We start from the raw sequence: 16,500 nt of genomic DNA, 5'->3' as shown, positions 1-16,500 counted from the left end.
CTTCTGCCCAACTGTTCTGCTGATCCCCTCCTCTTTCTATCTAGTCTCCCTCTGTTGGTTGGGATGGTTTGTTTGTTTTGTTTTTCAAGACAGGGTTTCTCTGTGTCACCCCGACTGTCCTGGAATTCACTATATAGACGAAGCTAGTCTCAAACTCAGAGATTCACCTACCTCTGCCTCCAAGTGCTGGGATTAAAGGTGTGCACTACCACCTGTACCAAGTCCTTTTAAAGTCTAGATTTCATGTATGAGTGAAAACATACTATTTTTCTGGATAGACCTGGCTTGCTTCATGTCATAAATGGTCTCCAGTTCCATCTATTTCCACAAAAAATGACTTGATTTTATTTTTGTGATAGCTGATTAACATACATAGTGCGTATATGCATTTCCCTTATTCAGTTATCTCTCTGTTTGCTTGTTTTTGTTATTGTTGTTTTCAAGACAGGATCTATCTCTCTGTGTAGTCCTGGCTGTCTGAGAACTCACTCTGTAGACCAGGTTGGCCTCAAACTCCCAGATATCTGTCTGCCTCTGCCTCCCAAGTGCTGGGATTAAAGGAGTGCACACTGTGTTCAGCTTTCAGTCATCTCTTGATGGGCATCTAGCTTAGTTCCTTCACTTGGCTATTGTGAAGATTCAGAGCATCTTAAAGCCACTGCAGGGAACAGCAGAGCGTGTGGACTCAGCTCCTTGGGGTACCGAGGGCACTGTTACCCAGCAGAACTACATTTTCCTGTACCTTTCCAGTTCCCTTCTGGTAGTCGTGCTCTCAGCTGTGCTCAACCATGCTTCCTTCTATTAGATACAGGATATACAAACCTACACTTTGCTTAAGACAGTATCACCATTCATGGGTCACTATTTGATCTGGTTTCATGTCAATGCTTTCTCCAATATATTTAGTACCCATCTAGATTGTCCTGAGTCCAACACATCCTGCTTCCATGTCTGCCTGTGGGAATGTGAGAGAGTTCTAGGCACCAAGGGGACATCTGCATGCTAGGAAAGTGGTACTTGGAACATAAGAAGAGGCTCATATTTGGGACACAAAAAAGCCATTCAATCAGAAGCGAAATTATGTTTTACTCTTTCCACTCACACACAGGAACCCCTTGCGGATGAAAGAAGTATGTAAACAAATTAGCAGATGTGCTGGGAGAGCATAAATGAACCTGGGCTGGAAACTCAGCCCTTGGTCCGATCAGGGCAACGGGAAGTTATCCCAAGTCAGAACATGCAGGGTCCTTGGCTTTGTCAGTGTTGGTACAACTGGGTGGAGGGTCCTCACCCTGTTCAGGTTACTCTGAAAGCCCCTCAGAGGGTATGAAAAAGGTCAGCTGCCCTATTTAAAGCTCTCTGGAAGGGCCCTGGCTTGCCTGGGCTCAGAGAGGCTTTGGGAGTTGAGACCTGCTTGCAGGTTAAGCTGAAAAATCCAGGGTATGCCTGACAATTGCCCTATTTTCATTATGACAGCATGAACCTCAGAGGTGTCTGGAGACTCCAGGAGGGCAGCCTGCTATGGGTCAGCTACATAGTTCACAGTCCATCCACAGAGCCTGACTCCACTGGACAGTACCACCAGCAGCTACAGCTGGTCAGACTCTGTGGTCATTGTACCACAGACAGTTCCAACAACTGTTCTCTGTAATCTCTCACACCAAAGCACATCAGACCACTCAGTCCTGAGTGCACTCCATGAACCCAGTGTGACAATAAAATCTCCACTGCAGCTCATGAAACTTAAATACATTTATAGTTAGAAGTTTTCCCATGGTGCAAACTAAGTGTCACTTTATATACAATGGCTGAACTAATGGCTGAACTACCTCTCTCTCTCTCTCTCTCTCTCTCTCTCTCTCTCTCTCTCTCTCTCTCTTTCTCTCTGTGTGTGTGTGTGTGTGTTTATGTGTGTGTATGTATAACCATGCATACGTGTGCATGCAGAGACCACAGGTGTCGTTCCTCAGGTGCTGACGACCTGACTTTTTTTTTGAGGCAGATTTTCTTACTGGCCTGAGACTTTCTAAGCCTATCTCTGCCTCCCTAGTCCTGGGATTCTAGGTAAATCCCACCACGCTCAGCCACTACCTCCTGTGTGTGTGCGTGCAGAGGGTGGGGAGCAGATTGGGGATCAACTCCAGTCTTCATAAGCTCTTTCTTGACTGAGCCATCTTCTCATCTCTTAACCAGCTTAAGTCTTAAACCCCTTGGCATTGCAGTGTTCCATTGGTCTAGTATTTGTCTGTCTCCATTCTTTCCTTAAACTGCAGCTGTTGTAACCCTCAACAGTTTCAGTGTGCACATGGTTGGCCTTTAGAAGTTCAGTACTCGGTCACCACACGTTCTGTCTCTAGAGACCTTCTGACCCTTGGGTCCAGCTGCTCTTCAAGCTCACAGTTCAGCTCTGGTTGTAATCGATAATTGTATCCCCCTCAATCTCTGTCTCAACCTTCATGTTCTGCAGCGGTACCCACCACCGTCTCATTGGTTGAAGCAGTTTTGCAGGATTGATCCCTCCTCCTCACCTCTCTCCTTCTTAACATGGACTCTGTAGGCCATCATTTTGTTAGCTGCCTTTCAAGTCTTCTCTCTCCTGCACCCTTTGATCCTTGTCATTCCTTCACAAAGTCCTACCCAATAAGCCCACCTGTCCTGCCACCACATGCTGGCTTCTATGGGGGAAGATGCACAAATTCCTCATCTGATGATAGATTTGTTGTCAATTTGATTATAAGAAATAAGGTTGTCACTGGGTAAAAGCCACCATTGTTGGAGAGCATTTGCCATAGAAGTTTGAAGCTACACTAATCTGGAATGGAGAATACAAATCGGACGTAAGACCCAGAGCACTTGGATGTAATAAACGGAGATGTGGACGTGTGGAAAGACACTGGAAGTTTAGTCAGAGGCAGGAAGTGGTTCTAAAGGCCCCCAGCTAATTGGCCTTGGCTGCTTTGGCTGTCATTGCTGCCAAGCAACCCAGAACACACTTGGGGAACACGTGACTCTAAGCATGGGGTGTAGGCCAGTTCTTCCATCAGGAAGCTTCCTTCCCATTGTCTGAAGCTGAGGTGTGCAGAAAACAGGACACCTTTCTTCCTGTCATTTCTAGAATAGCTGAAAGAACGGTTGAAGGGTTTGCTTGTCTATCTTAACTTGTCTTTCCACTGTCCCCTTGACCCAGATACAGTCACACCCAGAACTCTGAGATCAGAACATTCTGGGTTGGGTCAGAAATGTTCTGTGTTTTTATGCAGGAGTGATTTGTGCAGTTATCAACAGTCAAGGGAGTGTGGACAGCTCACTCTAGCCCAACAGTCTGATTCATGGCAAGGCCTGTGGGCAGCTCAGCTGAGGAACAGCTGGGGTTGATGGGCAGCTCGTGTGTGTGTGTGTGTGTGTGTGTGTGCGTGTGCGCGTGCGTGCGTGCGCGTGCGTTGTATTAGCATGTGGATATCAGAGGCTGATTCAGGTACCTTCTTCCACTTTATGTTTTTGAGACAGTCTCTCATTGAACCTGCTGCTCATCAATTGGCTAGTCTGGTTGGCCAGTGAGCTCTAGGGAACCACCTGTCTCCACGTCCTTAGCACTGAGGCTTCAGGTCCTTGCCACCATGCCCAGCTTTTATGTAGATGCCAGATATCCAAACTAAGGACTTCATGCTTGCAGAGCAAGGTCTTTACCCAGAGCCACCTCCCAGCCCCAAGAAGAACAGTTGTTTGCAAATGCTATCTCTTACCCACACCTACATGCCCAGCCAGGGACATAGACTCTGGGGATGCACCGGTTCTTGAAGAGTCTACTATCCAACCAGGTGGTGTTGGCACACACTTGAGTCCTCGTTCTTAGGAGACAGAGGCAGGTGGATCTGAGTTCATGACTAGCTTCATCTATTGAGCAAGTTCTAGGAAAATCAGGGCTACACAGAGAAACCCTGTCTCAAGAAAGAAAAGAAAAGAAAAGAAGGAAGGAAAGAAAGAAAGAAAGAAAGGAAGGAAGGAAGGAAGGAAGGAAGAAAAGGAATAAAGAAAGAAAAGGAAGAAAGAGCCTAGTTGGATAACTTCTGAGAAATACCTCTGGATGCCATAAACACAAACCAGTGCAAGAACACAAGTGCATGTGCAAGCCCATGCAAATACACAAAAACACACACTAGTACACACACACACACACAGATACAATACTAATAGTAAATAATAATAACAATAATAATAATAACAATCTTCACGTGGGTAGAACTGTAGCCTGTGGAGTGCTTTTGAGAAACTGAAAGCCGTACTTAGAAGAACAACTCTGGATGCAAGCATGATAATCCGAGACAAGGAGTGTGGCTTAGTGAGATGGGCGCAGGCTAATGTCACCTACTGTCTGAGGTCATCTTGGCTTCTCTGAGGCATTCATGCTCAAAGCAGAAGAGTTCATGATGGCTTCTCCCTCTATCATTCCCTGGAGGGGCCTCCCACCAACCTTCTAGCAGGACACAGCCTACAGGGCAGATACTTGGAAATTCATGCTTAATAGCAATTACAGCTTTCTTTGCTGGCTCATCAGAGTGTGTCCCGGCCTTGTTATGTGACATGCACTCAGCTCCACAGCATGGTCTCTTACCTTCGCCTGGGCCGTAGGAGGAGCTGGCCGTCCAGGACTTGGCTTCCACATAGCCCACTTGCCGGCAGACAACGTGGGCAGCATGGATAGAGAAATCATCATCGCACACGGTGCCCCACTGGCCTTCGTAATAGACCTCCACACGGCCCTCATTATGCTTCCTCTTCTGGCCCGCCAGGCGGACCTGGATCTTGACCACATCAGAGGGCACCTGACGCTGATGGTGCTCTGGAGCAGGCTGCTGGAAATACTCCGGGTACTGGAGCTGGTAGGGCCAGCTCTCATACTGTGCTAGGCTCGGGGAGGGCAGCAAGACAAGCAGAGCCAAACAGCCGTAGAGGCAGGAGCCAAAAGGGATCTCCATCCTTGTCCTATGCTGAGAGGAGGTGGCGGGTGGCAGCAGGAAGTTTCTGGAAAGAGAGAGAGAGGGAGGGAGGGAGGGAGGAGAGAGAGAGAGAGAGAGAGAGAGAGAGAGAGAGAGAGAGAGAGATGCCATTAGTCTACCGTAAAGGCTGTAGATACTGTACAATGTTGTTCTGAGACATCACCTTCCTGGCTTAGCATGTAACACTCTTCTGGACCACATACCAACCCATTTCTACTCCCACCTCAGGTTTTGACCACAGCAGTCTAAGTTCCCGATGTCACCCACCACCTTCCTCAAATCTGAAATGCTGTCATCAGTACTCTGAGCTCAAAGACCTTTTCTTTCCTGACATTGTACAGGTATGGTGGTCACAGGACAACTGGTGGGAGTTGGTTCTCTTATTTCACCATGTGGGTCCTGGGGATTGAACTCAGATCACCAGGCTTGGCAACAAGCCCCTTTAGCTGCTGAGCCTTCTCACCAGTCCTCTTCCTTTTTTTTTTTTTTTACCAATCTAGAAGTGGGCAGACTTGAGGGGGACTGACAAAGGATAGGGGAAGCACCCCTGGTTGTCAACAGAAGGTGGCTGTTTCCTCTCAGAACTCAAAGAGTCTCCCTGAGACATTGGTGCTTTCTAGAAATGAGCACAGCTGAGCAAAAAGGCTACCTAGTGGCATCTGGGTTCTTTACTGGGTCTCAGAGCCACCCATAGCAACCAGTAGGGAGGAGCCATGGAACACACACAGATGTCACTCTCCCCACCCCACCCCCATTTCTAATCTCTTCCTGGTGCCCTAATGGGAAAATCCAATTATACCCAACCAAAACAAGGTTAAGAGTCACTGGAGAAGTCTGCCTGGGCTGGCCTCCTGGGACACAAGGCTGGCAGAAAGGGATGACAGTGGGTCCCATAGGCAAGTGCAGGCTTCTCAGAACACCTTCCTGTGCTCCTCTCCACTCCTTCAATCTCCTCATAGCCCAAAGCCCAGCTAAACCCGGGCCAGTTTCCCCAGTCATCCCCTGCCAAGGCAGATTTAGGATTTGATAATTTCCCAGTGATTTTCAACATGTCCAATGGGAAGACAAATTTTTTTTAGGACAAAACTTATATCTTAGTCTTCTCTGGTTTCTCCATGCCAGGTTTCATAGCTTCATAGACACTTTTACTAACTGGGAAGATGATCTGGCTGCAGGGCTGAGCCATGAGTGGAGTGTGGGGTCTCAGTGGTCCCTTAAGTAGCACTGTATCTGGAAGTCTGACAGGATCCTTTGTGATCTGCACAGCTCTCCAAAGCCCCGTGGTCTTGTTCCCACTGTGTGTGTGTGTGTGTGTGTGTGTGTGTGTGTGTGTGTGTGTGTGTAACCCTCCACTGTCAGTGACTGAGGTGAACAAAGGGCCACTGTCACTTCCTTTGAAGATGATGGAGCAAGCTGGGCGTAGTGCTGCCACTATGCCTTTAATCCCAGAACTTGGGAAGAAGAAGAGGCAGTTGGATCTCTGTTTGAGTTCCAAAACTAAAAACAAAAAGAAGGAAAGGAAAGGAAAGGAAAGGAAAGGAAAGGAAAGGAAAGGAAAGGAAAGGAAAGGAAAGGAAAGGAAAGGAAAGGAAAAAGGAAAAAGGAAAAAGGAAAAAGGAAAAGGAAAAGGAAAAGGAAAAGGAAAAGGAAAAGGAAAGGAGGGAGGGAGGGAGGGAAGGAAGGAGGGAGGGCAGAGAGAGAGACAAAGAAAGAAAGACACAGAGAAGAAAGGAAAGGGAAATGAAGGAAGCAAGGAAGGAAAGAAGAAAGGATGGAGCAAAGAAAGAAGGAAGGGGTCTGCAGAATTCGCCCTCAGAGACGTTCTGAAAGCCCTGTGGCATTTCCTTCCTATCTATAGTATCTCTGCCTAGGGGATACAGAGGTTTGAGACCAGCCTGCTTCTAACTCATGGGAGAGATGCTGAGCCCTTTGTGATCAAACAGAAGAGGAATTGAAGAACCCAATTATCAGGGAGAGCATTATCTGCACGGGAAGAGAGCATGCTAGAGCCCAAAAGAACTGAGCTGAGTTTGAATCCTCATTCTGATGTTTACGTTGTGCAATCTTAGGCAAAACATTTAGCTTCTCTGCACATCAATTTCCTCATCTATTGAAAGTAGATGTTAATCAAAGGCAGGCCACAGAACCGTTCTGGGAGTTAAAGGAATGGCCTCCCACAAGCACTATGGCAGGAGCATTTGCTAAATGGAAAACTACATTCTTAAAGGTCATGGGCATCACAGCCAGTGGGAACCAGTGTAACTCCAGAGTGAGATTGTGTGCAAGGGACTTCATATGTCCTGGTCCTCAGATAACTCAGAGACTGGGAGATCATGGGAAAAGGACTGTGGGTGTGTCTCAAGGAGGAAGCAGATTGAGAGATGAGAGCCCAAAAGGCAGCGCCAGGAGCTGCAGTTGGGAATTGCAGGGGCATTCACACTTCATTTTAAACATGCATGAAGGGACAGAGAGATCACAGTGCTCAGTTCCGAGTAACTTCCTATCAAGGAAAGACTTGCTAAATGACCCTGGGCTGGGGCCACCTGAGAGCTGCCTTAAAGAGACACAATCCTTTGTATGTTGCTGTCCTGTGGGTTTACTATAGAGAAAGCCCCGTGTTAGTGCCAGAGGCCCAGCAGTTCTCATCCTGTGACACGCAAACAAGGCCCGAAGGTGGTGAGGTTCCTGCAACAGGTTCACAGTCTGCACCTGGCTTAGGCTTTGACACCTACAGAAAATACCTGTAACCCTGTCTTCCAAAGAGCACAATCCCAAGGAGACCTTGTCAGGTCCCATTAGGCAAAATGAAGGTCCTCTGCGGCTGCTTTCAAGTCACTCATTGTGTGTGTTTTATTCTTGTTATCCTTCAGGCTCTGTGACAAGAGCCTTAACCTGGAAGGTTTTCACAAAGCAGCACACCTGTTTCTGCTAGGTAGACTCATTTGCATTAGTCAAACCTTGCCATAAACAACTATAAGACAGTAGATAAACATACTAAAAACATAACTATCATGCACGGCATAAAATTTTGTTCAACAACAACAACAACAAAAACCCTGCCTGTCGAAATGACCCCATAAAGGCAGGCAGTGGTGGTGGTGTACAATTTTAATCCCAGTACTTGGGAGCCAGAAGCAGGTGGATCTGTGATTTCCAGGCCAGCCTGGTCTACAAAGCAAGTTCCAGGACAGCCAGGGCTACACTTCCAAAAAAAAAAAAACAAAACAAAAACCAACCAACCAACTAACCAACAAACAAAAAGAAAGAAAATAACCCCATAACTTATAACGAAGAAGAAAAGTTTCTATCATCTGGTGACATTAAACAATAATATACTGATATGATAATGACTTTACTACCTTATGCCTTTGTTGTATTTGCTTCTTGTTTGTTTTTGCTTTTCTGTACTTTGTTTTGTTTGAGACAAGGTCTTACTCTGTAGCTCAGGCTGAGTGAAACTCATAGTGATCCCTCTGCCTCAGCCTCCAACTGCTGGGATTACAGACATGTCTTCATCACTATTTTGCCCCTTCCGATTACGAACAATGTTTAATATAAATTGCCAGGCTGTGTCACGCCCACAGCAGCCTCACAAAGCTTGTTTACAAGTCTTTTAATTGTATCAAGAGGCCACAAGGAGGGACTGACATCTGCCATCCAGATTTGTGAGGGAACATTCTAGGATGCTCAAACAGAGCCCAAGTCACGTGTTCCTGACACTGGCTCCTGAGGCGGCGTGGACTCAGAGAGTCAAGGATCCAGAGGGGAAGGATGTGCACGGAGAGGGGCTCACATAGGTCTCTGCTTTTCCCAAGGCAGTGGCTAGTAGGTGGAAGAGCTGAGTGAAATTTTCAGTAGCCTCCAACAACTGAGAAAATAAAATCAGACCTCAGGGAACGAGACTGATGATATAGAGACATATTAGGACATATTTGAAGTGTAAACAAAATGCTTGGAAACCCAAAGAAGAGGAGAGAAAGAATGTGCAGAGGAGGCATCTGAAGAGCAGTGGCGAAGAACTTCCAACATGGATGAACAGAAGCAAGGCCGAGCAGTAGACTTCATAGAGGAAAGCAGCTCTGGCCACACGGACTGAGGAAAGTCTGAGACAGAGGAAATCTCATACATAGCCAGGGGTAATGGGTATGCTATATCTAAAGAACGTCAGGAAACATGAGGAAGCAAGAAGATAATGGGACGACATTTTCAAAGGGCCGACAAGGGAGTGGCAGTCTAGTCACTGAGGGGGAAGAACAAAAATAAAATGAGAACATCAAGACTAACAAAAATGGATGCACTGGGAGGGGATCTTAAAGCCAAAAGAAAAGTAACCTCAGTAATGGCATGAAGGTTTAGGAAGGAATGAAAGATGGAATAGAAAAGTACATAACCAAACCTAAATACAAACCCTTCATATAAAACAATAACCACGGCCGGCGTTCTAAAGTTTCTGTACTATGAGCTGGTGAGATGTCTTAATGGTAGGCCACTTGCCTATCATTAGTGAGACTCTGAGTTTGGTACTCAGAATTATAACACAAGGATACTAACAGTAACAACTGTGTGTGTGTGTGTGTGTGTGTGTGTGTGTATGCGTGTGTGAGCAAAGGAGGCGGGTGGAGATTAAAGTCTAAGATTCTTGTGTGGTCTGAGAAATGGTGCAAGTCTATTTTCTAACAGACTTTAACGAGCCTTAACAGATGCATGCTACAGTGTTTGTGTTCTCTGTCATAAGAACAAAACAACAACAAAAAATAGAACAGGTTACTACAATAGGCAAATAATGGAATTCTAAGAAAGTACTTGACCTGTGAATTTGCTGTTGCTGTGACAAAATACCTGGTATAATCAACTAATGAGGGGGAAGGAGTTCTCTTGCTTGTGGTTTCAGAAGTTTCAGTCCATAGTCACATGGTCACATTGTTTTGGGCTGTGGAGGCTCCATGTATAATGGAAGGAAGACATGACAGAGGAGGCTGCTCTCCTCCAGGAAATGGAGGAAGAGAGAAGAGCTTGGGGCCCTCTCTTCTCTCCCTCTCTCTTCTTCTCTAGTGATTGTGGAAGCCAGAGGCAGACACTGATGTCCTCCTCAAATGTTCTCCATCTTATTTTTTGTGATAAGATCTCTCCATTGAACCCAGAGCTCACTGATTCAGCTCATTGGCTGGCTAGCGAGCCCCATGGGATCCATCCGTCTTCACCTCCCAGCCTGGGGATTGCACATATATGCTACCATGTCCCGCTCTTATGTGAGTGCTAAGCACTCCGACTCAAGTCTCCATTCTTATGCATCAAGCATTTTACCAACGGAGTCATCTCCAGCCCCCGTTATTCCTTCTGCAGGCACACCCCAATGGCCCAAGGTTCCACTACCTCTCAACAGTGGCAAGGACCAAAAACAAAACATAGCCCTTGGGAGACATTGGAAAAGCCTAAGAAATGCTTCAATGAAAAGACAAAAATCACCCAAACCAGATTGAACAATATAATCAAACTACATTTTCTCACCAAAGACATGGAGACTCACCATGAAAAGATGGAGGCAGATACACCATGTGCACAGAAAGCTGAATAAAAGTGAGAGAACACTGACTCCAGGACAAGAAAATGGCCAGAGGCAACAAGAGTCAACTTGCCAGGAAGCAAGTGTAAATCTGCATGGATCAGTTCAACACGAATGACATAAATATTGACGGAATGAAAAGGAAATCAGGTCCATCAGCCGATCTTCAGTTGCAGTAGAGGCTCCACTCAAGACAGTTCTAGCACTGACCACAGAAACAATGAGACCAACAATCTGACAATTCACAAGTTTCTGGAAACTGGATTCAACAACTTCACAGAACAAATTCCCTCCAAGGACACAGAGACTTGCCAAACAGAATCCAAGTTGAGTCAACAACAAGCAAGTCTCAACACAGTCAATGAAACCACACAGAGTGGACTGTCTGACCACAGGAGAATTTAATTATGTGCCAAGGCTGAAAACCTAACAAGTATTTGTCCGTTTCTAATAAAATATACTGTGGACTTGGTAAATTCTGAAGAAGAGGGGTGCTGGCTGGAGGTGTTGGCAGAGTGCTTATTAGCATTCACAAAGCCTGGGGGTCAAGTCTCAGCACTTGAGAAATGGAGACAAGAGAATTTTGAGTTCAAGACCATGCTCAACTGCACAGCAAGCCTGAGGCCAGCCTAGGCTATATAAGACACTCTCAAAACAAGCAAACAACAATAAATACAAAAGGGAAGTTGTTTTAGATCCTGACTCTGCTAGTTCAATTCAAAGTCAACTAGCAGTGACCTTCTACTGTCAAAGTTCAAAGGTTAACACTGGACATCACAAGGCAAAGGACCCAGAGGATACACATGTCTCTTCTTGTCTCATGCTTTTGTCTTATGATGCCACTGGGATCCGACTAGGGGGTCTACAGTGATGACTTTCTCTAATTGTGGTCAAATCCTCTGAACACCACAGTCAAGTTCCATTTCTGCTTTATACAGTAAGGAGGGAACAGACCCTTGGACACATGCTTCTAACTGTGATACTCGAGAATCCACAAACATAAGGGAGTGTGTGACAATGAAATACTGTTCATCTCCTTCTAGCTCACAAGGCCAAATACATTCATTTGTTCGGCTAACTCTCAGACATCTTTCTCAGGTGAGCCCTGCTCTGAGTGAATGGAACTGTGAATGGAACCACTGGTTGTGGCAATGACCGGAATCTGACTGCTTAGCCTGGTGCTCCTCCAGGACATAGATGAATGCTCAAGGGCCAAATGATATGAACCTGGGTGACCCAACTGAATCCTAGGGATTTGATTTGTCTTGTTTTGCTTTTGTTTTCAATGCTTCTCCTTTGGTCTTTTGTTTGCTTGTTTGTTTTGTTGTTTTTGAAATGGGTCTCACAATGTAGCCCAGGCTAGCCTGGACCTAGAAGTCTTCTTGTCTTTTCTCCTGAATGCTGGTATGCATCGCTGCACCCTACTTTCTATGCTTTCTTTTTCTGGAAATTAAATAAAGTCAGTGATCTGCCAAAGGTCAAGCCAAGTGACTTGCAATCAGTACTCACATACACATGCAAAAGATTCCTGTGTTTCTCAATATAGGAGTCATGCCCCATTCACCATTACTGCCACCCATCCACAACTTCTGCTACCCATCCTCAATTTTATGAGAAAAACATTAGGTAGAAAATTCTAAGAACAAACAACTTGTTCATTTTAAATTGTGCAGCCATTTCAAGTAATGTGATGAAATCTCATGCTGACCTATGTCACGCTCCCTCTGCCTCCTCTCCCCGTGATGTCAGTCACCTCTTTGTACACTGTACTCTGTATCTTGGCTGTCTACATCAAACATCCATTCATTGGTCAATCATTAGCTTATCTTATAACTGCTCTGATACTGGGCCCATCACAGCATGTAGTGCCTATGTTCAGGTAGCCATTGTTTTAGTAGTGATGGCCCCAAAGCATGAGCCCAGAGGGTAGAAGCTCAGATATGAAAGAAAACAACAACCACAATGTGTTTCCTCAGGAGAGAGAAGACTCAAGCTGAAGGGGCTAAAATCTACCAGGAGAATGAACCTTCCACAAAACTGGTAAGACAGGAGAAATTTAAGTCAGAACAGAGAATACCAGCACGCTAAGATGCTTTGAGAGTATCCTTGTTAGGTTCCAACTGCTGTAGTAAGCACCATGACCAAAAGCGGCTTGGGAAGGAAAGCGTTGCTTATTTGGCTGAGACATCCCAGGTCACACTCCATCACTGAGGAAATCAAAGCAGGAACTCAAGGAAGGAACGTGGAGGCAGGAACTGATGCAAAAGACATGGAGGAATGCTGCTTACTGGCTTGCTCCTCATGGCTTGCTCAGCCAGCTTGCTTATACACTCCAGGACCACCAGCCCACAAGTGACACCCTCCACAGTGAGATTGGGCCCTCCTACTTCAGTCATCAATCAGGAAAATACCCTACGGACATGCCTACGGGTCAGTCAGATGGAAGCAATTCCTCAGTTGAAGTCCCCTCTTTCTAGGTGAGTCTAGATAGTGTCAAGTTGACCAAAAAACTAAACAGCACAGAGAAAAAAGGTAGAGATGGGGAAAGACAGGTTCATGACAAGTTGTGTTACAGTGGATTATTGTAATTGTTTATTTCATTACACAGTGTGAATCTCTTACCTGGCTTAACTTACAAATAAAATTCCATGTTAGGATGCATCCATAGAGAAAGGATGATCTACACAGGAACCCATGCCACCTCTGGGTTCACACACACACACACACACACACACACACACACACACACACACACGGAGGGTCATCTTCAGCTGAAGGGAGACTGACATACTGCAGGCAGGGCTGAGCAACCTTTTGACGCTGTCATCCATAAACGTTCTGAGCTGCTCATTAGCGATCATGGGATACGCGCGGCCCGTGGACTTCAGGTTGGGTGGGTATTGATGTGAAATCAGCAACAGCAACTTTATCCCAAGGAAGAGGTCAAGGCACAGAGGTTCAGTAATTGAGGCTGATCTGGTAGTTAAGTATAAGACAAGATCTGAATGTAGGTCACCAGGTGGCCAAGGCTGTGCCCCGCCCTGTGCTCTGTGTCCCTAGCCTGGCCTTTGTCACCCCCCCTCCAAGGGCTTCAGAGCCTTGGAGATCCTCTAATCCTGTTCCAAAAAAGAAGTGGGGAAAAAAATATGATCTTGTAATTTAAAAGGAGAACTCTTAATTTCTGGCTTTGCATGTCTATAGACTGCACGCCCGATTCCCGGACTCCATGGGTGTGTGCTCTGTGCGGTGCCGCAGCTTCCCTGGAAAAGGGCCTCTCGGCTTCTTTGCCTTGTCTGCTCCACTGTCATACATCCAATTCAGCCACTCTTCTCTTCTTTTGAAAATAATCTTAATGTGCTTTTCCCTCTCTGTAGGGAAATGGGTACATATTGATAAAAATCTGAGAAAATGCAAAGGTGTAAATGGGAGAAAGCAAACACGCCATGCAGCTGTTGTGCCAATCACCAGCAAACCTGCAGGGCTCACCTTTCCATATTTCCTCTGTATCTATTGCCTTTGAAAAATCTAAATCACTGAGCATGCCTGTAGCTCCTATATCCAAGAGGAAGGAGAAGGAATACTGAGAGTTTGAAAAACCCTGGACTACATTAGCAAGTTCAAGACCAGCCTGAGATGCATAGTGAAATACTGTCAAACAAAAACAAACAAACAACAACAAAACCCCAAGGGTTGGGGATGTAGCCCAGTGGTGGAGAGAGGGCTTGCTAGCACATGCAAGTCACTGGGTTCAAGTCCAGTAGGGGGTCAAAGACAATCAGTATCCTTTTCTGTATATTGCCTTGGAAACTGATCTGTCTCTTTGTCTCTGTTTCTCTCTTACAAGGTCTTATTATACAGCCTGACTGGTTGATCTAGAATTCTCTATAAATATCAGGCTGTCTCCAATCTCACAAAGATCCACTTGCCTCTGTCTCCCAAGTGCTGGGATTAAAGGTGTACACCACCAGACTCCCAAAGCTTGAAAACTGATTTTTAATGCCTGGAGAATGACAGCTAGGACTACATCAAGAGACCCTGTTTCAAAAAACCACACACACACAGGCACACACAACTGATGCTTTTCTTAAAGACTTTATTTATTTTATATAGACAATGAGTACACTGTCATTCTCTTCAGACACACCAGAAGAGGACACAGATCCCATTACAGATGGTTGTGAGCCACCATGTGGTTGCTGGGAATTGAACCCAGGAACTCTGGAAGAGCACTCAGTGCTCTTAAACCACTGAGCCATCTCTCCAGCCCCTATACAACTGATTTTTAATTGAACAGTATACTATAGACAATATATCTAATTCCTCTTTTATATAGTATTTATTATAGTGATGATTAATCTTGGTGGTGGACCAGACTGGATTGTGAGATACCTAAGGGTTTAGTAAAGAACACTGCTGCGTGTGTGTGTGCAAGGGTGTCTGTGAAGGATGACCCTAAGTTGGGGAGAAGAGTGAGTGATAGCAGGCAGTAAGTAGGCTGTCCCCTGGATGAAGTACAGGAAGTGGTACAGGACATGCTATCACTGCTTCCTGCTGCCATATGTGATGTTCTTTGTCATACCCTCCTCATCACTCTGAGCTGCCCCTCTGAAAACCATGAACCAACACGAATGTCTCCCCTCTGAAGTTGTTGTCTGGTATTTTGATATTAGTGACCCCAAATTACAATTAGAGAGTATTCAGTCATTCAGGTAGACTGTAATCCCGCTTTTAAATCTCTTTGCCACCGTATACATTGTTGAGATAAAAATTTGTATTGCTAAAATGTTGTACAACCTTGGAATGCATTCCTAAAAGTAAACTAGCTAGGTACGAAAGTACAGTCAACATTTCTGCAAATTAAACTAACTGCCTGGCAGAAAGATGGTCAGTTTCTATTGTGGTCAGCAGTACAGAGGTTTCCCTACACTGATTTGCAAACATAATATTTTGCTTTAATTAGCATTGCTTTGGCTACCCAGACTCTTTCTTTGGTGGTCTTTTTTCTTTTTTCTTGTGTCTTTTTTCTTCCTATTTTCGTCATCTTTGTATGATTCATCTCTAAGCTGGCATCCAACTCACCCACAAGAGGGAAAAATTTCAAGCATCTCAGAAGACTAGACACCCAGAGCAGTGCAGCTGTGCTGACCCCGTGACTCTAGACTTCACTTTTCTCCAAATAGTAGTGACCATTTCTCTGCTTTTCTGACAGCTGAACATAACCAACATGGTAAATTCCCCATCTGCTTTTCCAGATACAAGGAGACATCTGGAAGAATGGAGGCATTTCTGCCTTCTTCAGATCAGCTCCTGCCAGAAGTCAGGAAAAAGACTAGGTAGTTAAGAGCTCTTGCAGAAGACCCAAGTTCAATTCCTAGCACCCAGGTCCGGTGGCTCATAACCATGTGTAACGCTAGCTCCAAGGGACTTCACACCCTCTTCTGGCCTCCAAAGGCACATAGGCGCACATGCGCACGTGCACAGGGAGAGACAGAGACAGAGAGACAGACAAAAATATAAAAAAAATAACTAAAAGAAAAAAGAGCGAAGAGAGATGGTTCTGTGGCTAAAAATGCTTTCTGTGAAAGCAAGAAGACTTGAGTTCAAATCCTGATCAGCCACATAAAAGTTGGACATGTCCATGAATGCCTCTAACCAAGTACTGGGTATGGAAACAGGTAGATCCTGGGTACTTGCTGGACAACCAGAGACTGTCTAAAAAAAGCAATAGAAGGGAGCCATCCAATGTCTTCCCCCTTTCACCAGCATACATGTATATGGTATTGTGTACCACCACATACACCACACAGAGGAAGGGGAGGAGGGGATGAAGAGAAAGAAGAGGAATAGGAGGGAGGGAGGGAGACAGAGAGAGAGAAAGAGAGACAGAGGGAGAGGAAGAGGGGAGAGGGGAGAGGGGAGAGGGGAGTGGGGAGAGGGGAG

General features: G+C 45.6%; 1 protein-coding gene across 1 annotated transcript in view; it reads right to left on the bottom strand.

Annotated features, from left to right (window-relative positions):
• The window catches only part of Loxl2 (lysyl oxidase like 2), an 84,803-nt gene that overhangs the window by 54,235 nt on the left and 14,068 nt on the right, over positions 1–16,500 (bottom strand). Inside the window, exon 2 of the mRNA XM_028758730.1 lies at positions 4,613–5,022. Within this exon, the coding sequence (XP_028614563.1) occupies positions 4,613–4,976 (364 nt within the window). The 5' untranslated portion in view covers positions 4,977–5,022. The remainder of the gene's footprint in view (positions 1–4,612; positions 5,023–16,500) is intronic.

Source organism: Grammomys surdaster, unplaced genomic scaffold, assembly GCF_004785775.1.
Source record: "Grammomys surdaster isolate TR1022 unplaced genomic scaffold, NIH_TR_1.0 126219, whole genome shotgun sequence".
Classification (NCBI taxonomy): Eukaryota; Metazoa; Chordata; class Mammalia; order Rodentia; family Muridae; genus Grammomys; species Grammomys surdaster.
The sequence above is the reverse complement of the archived record's forward strand: the minus strand, read 5'-3'. Positions and strand labels throughout refer to the sequence as shown.